Raw genomic sequence first — 5810 nt, 5'->3', positions numbered from 1 at the left:
GAGGGGTTTAGTGTGAGGTCTTCAATTTAAGACCCATCTCCAAGGTCCTAATTACTTCTTGTAATGTTGTCACCAAAAAGCATTCTCCTTTATTCTATGGCCTTGTAGGTTTTAAAATGCCTTGGTGAGAGAGAGAGAGAGAGAGAGAGAGAGAGAGAGAGAGAGAGAGATTATTATAAACTAAGTGACCTTGAAAGATCACTCACACACACACACACACACACACACACACACACCTTTTTTTTTTTGGTAAATTAATCCCAAGTGGGAAACCTCAAGGCGAGGAAAACCCACAGAAAAGAGCAAATACAAAGGCGTGAACACAGAAGTGTTCATCCACAAAAAAGGGCTACTCTCTCTCTCTCTCTCTCTCTCTCTCTCTCTCTCACACACACACAACAAGCAGACTTATTGAAGGACACACATTTTCAAACATGCTCATCCTGACAAAATCCCAAAGAGCGCGCTTATTATTTGTTGTCACATACAGACTTACAAACATTTTCTCAACAAAAATTAGGGTGAAACAACACAAACAGTCACTCACATGAAGAGAGGACTGAGAAGCCCTCCATAACTATCCTGCAATACTTGTGGCAAATCCTGCTCATATAAGGTAACAGACGGCTCTATACCTGACAGATGTGAAGCATCACTTTCATTAGAAACACCCACCAAACACACCGTACTATGCAAGCAGAAAGAACAAGGAGCTTACCAGCGTCCATTAATTTGTCTATTACTTTGTTGTAATGATCCACAGCCAATGTATTTACTTCCCCCGTTCCATCTTGAAGAGCACCATAGATAAGATGCAAGACAATTCATTAAACCACAAAGAAATATACAAGAATCTTCACTTCAGAGACAACTGAAGACATGGTGTGAACCTGCACTAAGGAATTGCTCTTACTTGGGAACATCCTTGGCCATGCTATAGAGAATCTGAAGGAATTCATTCCCATGTCGGCAAGCAAAGCAATATCCTCCTACAAGAGTCATCCGTCCAACCTTCATATCTCAAAACTCTACTCAAGAAACACCCTTTCATCAAACTGAAAAAGTAAGTGTCGAGGTAAAAGCAGAATGTTCAAGAAATCTTCTCTCCCAATTACAACCATCCGCGAGCACTTACGGTGCTTCAGACATTCAGATCTCTAATCAACCGCAAGAGAGGTCATCATCACAAGAGGATGCACCGAGCCGAAGCATTCTTACGAGTTCAAAAGTTCGAAAGCCTTTGTACCATAGGTAGCCACCTGGATGTGTCAAGTGCGCCACTCTCAACTCACGAGGCATTAAACCACGGTTCTCTCTACACCATTGGGGCTTCCAAAGGAACCTTATCGTCAAGTACATGGCATGATGAAGAAACATACTCCAATCAGCTCAAGCATGCGGCATTAAACCACAGTTCTCCTCTCCACACCATTGGGACTTCCAAAGGAAACTTATCGCCGAGTACTTTGCATGATGAAGAAATGTACTCCGACCAGCTCAAGCATGCGGGTACTGACTCAAAATGCACCAACAAAAGACAATTGGAGCACGAAGTTCATCTATAGGTCCAAAACGACAAAAGCCTTGCTTTGTGAGTAGTCACCAAGTTGTCACTACTATGAGTAGCCTTTCATAGCACTAGTACGGCCGGCCGCTCTCTCTCTCTTTCTCTCCCCCTCTTTATCATGCGCAGAGGAGCTTCTTCTTCTTCTTCTCGTCTTGTACTTTAGCCTTCATCTCGCAGTTGTTGACACGTGTAAAGGGCACTCGCCATGCTGTTATAGAATATATACATACATATACATATACATATACATAATATACATAATACATATAGATGCTCATAGGGCCTGAAGATACAAAGTTAGTGTTTACTGTAGTCAGGAACTATATTTCTAGACTCAATTTGTTATCTATGATCCACACGTAGTAGCTTAGCTCCTAATGCAAAGGCCTTCCACAACCTAAAACCTTAGGTCCCCATTGCCAAAAAAAGCTTTATCAAAGGCGAGCTTTGTACCAAAATGGGACAATAGTACAAAATCATTGCGGAACAAGTGGGAATGGAGATTTCCTAGTATGTCATGAATATGTAGTTAGAGCCGAGTCCCCTATGTTCTTGATATAATAGTGAAATTAAGTGTGAGTTTGTTTCTCTCCTAGTCCACTAGATTGTTGTGAGAACAAACTCTTTGTCTATATAAAAGCAAAGGAGAACATGGGCGCCTCTTTCATTTTTCCTCAAATAGGAAAGAAAACAACCTAGAATCTTGGAGAGCTTTTAGTTTTGAATTCTCATTGGTTGATCATGGTAGTAACTACTATTTTCTAAGGTGTTGTCACATTCATATTGTTGATGTCATAACATTATTGTGTGACCACAATGTTGCAAATTTTATTAAATACTACTAATGCCCCTAATGCATAGTGGGACTCGGCTCTTAGCCATCAAAGAAACAGAGAAAGCGGATTGTCTGTATGGTTGTGTGTGTGTGTGTGTGTGTGTATGTCAAACTGATGACATGGCAGTGTCCGGGCCTCGGACGGACACACACATGCTGACGTGGCAACACGTACGGACTGCTGATGTGGCACTATACAGACGCCCGCTTATCGCGCTGACATGCTAAAGTGACAACAATACGGAATTCTGCTTTTTGCGTCTAACATGCTGACGTGGCAAAACAATACGGACATCCGTAAATTGCGTTGGCTGATTTTTGTTGGCAGCTTTTTGAGCAAGTTGCTTTTGATTTTGAAAGCTTTTGGGGCTCTGCTTTTAGCATCCCTTGTAATCTTTATAAGTGACCCTAGGGGCTCACTCTGCAGAGCATCTGGACACAGAGTCTGAAAGCGAGTACCCGCAGGAGAGACTATCATCCACCTACTTTGGGATTACACAAATTTCCACAAATGCTTTTGTTTCTTCGGAATTCTCTTGGATTCCCTTCAACATTTTGTAGTCTTCTTCACCTGGGTCAAGTTTTGGCCACTATGTCTTTATGGCGCCAGCGCAATTCTCGCATGTTCCATCAGCATGATGCGGAACCCTTTCCTTTGTTTCGGATTTCACTTCGGCCCTTACATTTTGCCATATTTGATGTTGGGGACATCTCCCCAAACATCCTACAGCTCTATTACGTGTGCTTTTAGCGCCTGCCCTTTCGGAGCACCTCTGTGTTCTTCCTTGTATCTGATCTTTCTCGTGAGTTTTCATGTTGAGGTTTCCATCTGTCAATTAATCCAAGATTTACAACAAAAAAAAAAGTGTGGAAAAGGGAGAGGCTCTTTACTTACAGGATAGCGGTGATAGTGATCAGCTCCAGCAGCAGGCGTAGTCCCATCAAAAACAGTTCCTGCTTCAATAGGGCAAGCCCATGAGAGTGGACTTTGGATGGAGATGAAGGCTTATGTAAACACTACAGCATCTTTCACCTTTCATCCGTGCATAAACATCCCACAGTCCGTCAGTTTTCCCATCCTCATAGCTGGCAGATTCATGCTGCATGTACTCTCTCTCTCTCTCTCTCTCTCTCTCTCTCTCTCTCCTCTCTCTCTCCACTACTAAGAAAGGCGATGACTACTGTCTATACACCGGAGTGTGCTCGTGCGCCCATACTACATGCATTGTGAATGCGCGTGAATATGAAGAGTGCATGAATGAGAGGGGGGGGGGGGGGGGGGGGGGGGGGGGGGGGGGGGGGGGGGGGGGAGTCCCTAGACCATGTTTGTATCCCATGTGACAACATGTGCCAAATCGAATCCTACAAGTGGATTCATAACAGCATAATGTACATTGGACATTAAGGCCCAAAATACTTATTTTGACATGCCCTTGGCATGGCCCTGAAATATCAAGCATATTTAAACGACTTGAAAAAACCAATCAATGCATACTAAAAGCTGGAATAACACCAAATCAATAGATGCGTACCTGGAGATTGAACTGAATGTTCACTTACTCGTATTCAAATATAGAGGAACACGTCGTCCACGTGTGAAAAAACAAAATTGCACCGAAAATCCTGGGTGTTGTCGTTGCAATCCAAACCCTTTGATTAGAATCTACATAGAGTCAAACCCTTTGGTAAGACCCTTTGTAGAAACTGCTCGATTAGTAGGTAACGGTAACCAACATAGTCAACCGTGTACAGAATGATTTGGAATCAACTTGAGAAGGTGAATTTGTCTGCTACTACGTGGTATAGTGCAGACTTCTTTCCTGGAAAGTATAACGAGGATAGATCAACTGCGATCCTCCATGATTATGGGGTGATTAAGTAAGCACCCGTGAGGTCGTACACCAAAACAATGCGTCCATAGACACTCGTAATGCTATAGAGAGAGCAAGAGATCCACACAAGTGGAAGTCTAGCTCTTATGGACACCCATGCTGTCTCAATGGTATGTTGCATCTAAAATCCGTGGTATAAATCCCCCGAGTTGAGTTTGTGGTTATCAAATACTCGACTTGAGTGTTGCATTGAAACTATGTTGTGCAGAAATGACACCATAAATCTCCGAAATGACTAGACGCTTGCTTGTCCATTAACGTCGTTGTGTAGTCCCATGGGTAGATCTGTTCGGTCTTAAGAACAATCCCCCAAGGAATGCCAACCGTTGGGTCATACCCAAGATCTGACAATGACTATTAGTCAGCGTGTGTGGCTCATAGCTCGTATGGCCATTAGTATTCAATCGACGAAACGATGAAGACTAATGTAGAGGGCATCTTGCCCAATTTCTAGCTAAGAGTTAAAGCACCTTGGCTCATGCTGACTCCCAAACAAAAAATGTATCAAAAACTGCGTACAAAGTTTTCATTATTCATGGAGAGAAATAAGAAAGAGATAGAGAAGATGTTGGGCTGAGGAACTTTCCTTGAGTTTGTATATGTTGTGCCCAATCTGTGTCCTCTAACGCATCTTATGCCGGACTTGCAGCTTATCCTATAAGCATGCAACAATCTACCTATATAACACTCTCATCGAGAGAGGGAACAGAAAACATAAGCAACAGCTTGACCCTCTTACCATGTATAGGGTCATGGATTTAGAAAAATGACTTAATATGGCACTTTGCCTGTGAAATATGTCATAGATTTAGGTTCCATTTAGTGGTAGTGTGCGTTGACAGCACAACCATAAATTTAAACTATCCAGAACTTAGTATGTCTGTGACAGAGTGCCTGGTGTGATAGCGGAAGCGTAATCTCTGAAGCGGTGGAATTTATGTCACCTGGTTAGCATGCCATGCATATAGATTGTGAAGCCCTTCGCGAGAGTGATGGCCTCAAACGTGAGAGCCAAAACCATTAGTGCCTTGCACTGTTTAAACTAGTAGGGATTTTGTGAGATGGTATTCCCTATTTTGCCAATTTGTCAATCTTGTGTGCCACTGTTCGTGATTCCAAGTCATTGGGCAGTACCTTGGCACAAGGGAGAAGCCTTGCTTCATGAAAAATTGTCAAAGAACTTTGCTTGGTACAAAAGCATTAGTTTTCAATGTAAATGTATAAACATGGAAAAAATAAACAATATTGAACATGGTCTAACCTGGTCATCCTGTTGTAACCAGTTGTCTTGAGATGTGGGAAGAAAAACTAGCTCAAATGTAGATCGTCATCTCCGTTGCACGAGAGAAAGTTGGCCTGAAATATCCTGCAGGAATATGGACAAATTCCTCAAAAGCGTGTGCTCATAGCATACCCCAAACGGGAAAAATCTCAATTTAAGAGTTGTAGATTGAAGCGTTGCTTCACATAAATATCTTTGTGGTGAAACCATTGCTGTATAAGCATCCTCCATCAG

At 42.5% G+C, this 5810-nt stretch overlaps 1 protein-coding gene across 1 annotated transcript; it reads right to left on the bottom strand.

Moving 5' to 3' along the window:
* Nucleotides 1–499: 499 nt before the first annotated feature.
* LOC147417253 (beta-glucosidase 34-like) lies at nucleotides 500–3534 on the bottom strand. The gene is made up of 5 exons (XM_086507762.1): nucleotides 3436–3534; nucleotides 3298–3356; nucleotides 914–989; nucleotides 719–790; nucleotides 500–635 (listed from the first exon to the last, which is right to left on the bottom strand). Exons 1-5 carry the CDS (start codon nucleotides 3506–3508, stop codon nucleotides 544–546), a joined length of 372 nt encoding a protein of 123 aa, XP_086363888.1. The 5' UTR covers nucleotides 3509–3534; the 3' UTR covers nucleotides 500–543.
* Nucleotides 3535–5810: the final 2276 nt, after the last annotated feature.

This window comes from Adiantum capillus-veneris, unplaced genomic scaffold (genome assembly GCF_014529385.1).
Source record: "Adiantum capillus-veneris isolate H3 unplaced genomic scaffold, ASM1452938v2 Hic_scaffold_302, whole genome shotgun sequence".
In the NCBI taxonomy this organism is placed as follows: Eukaryota; Viridiplantae; Streptophyta; class Polypodiopsida; order Polypodiales; family Pteridaceae; genus Adiantum; species Adiantum capillus-veneris.
This window is presented reverse-complemented; position numbering and strand designations above follow the sequence as displayed.

Coding starts and splice junctions, on each gene's coding strand:
- LOC147417253 (XM_086507762.1), bottom strand. CDS start 3,508: ATGCAGCATGAATCTGCCAGCTATGAGGATGGGAAAACTGACGGACTG. Junction 990..3,297: donor ATCACTATCACCGCTATCCT/GTAAGTAAAGAG, acceptor TGACTCTTGTAG/GAGGATATTGCTTTGCTTGC. Junction 636..718: donor AGACAAATTAATGGACGCTG/GTAAGCTCCTTG, acceptor CACATCTGTCAG/GTATAGAGCCGTCTGTTACC.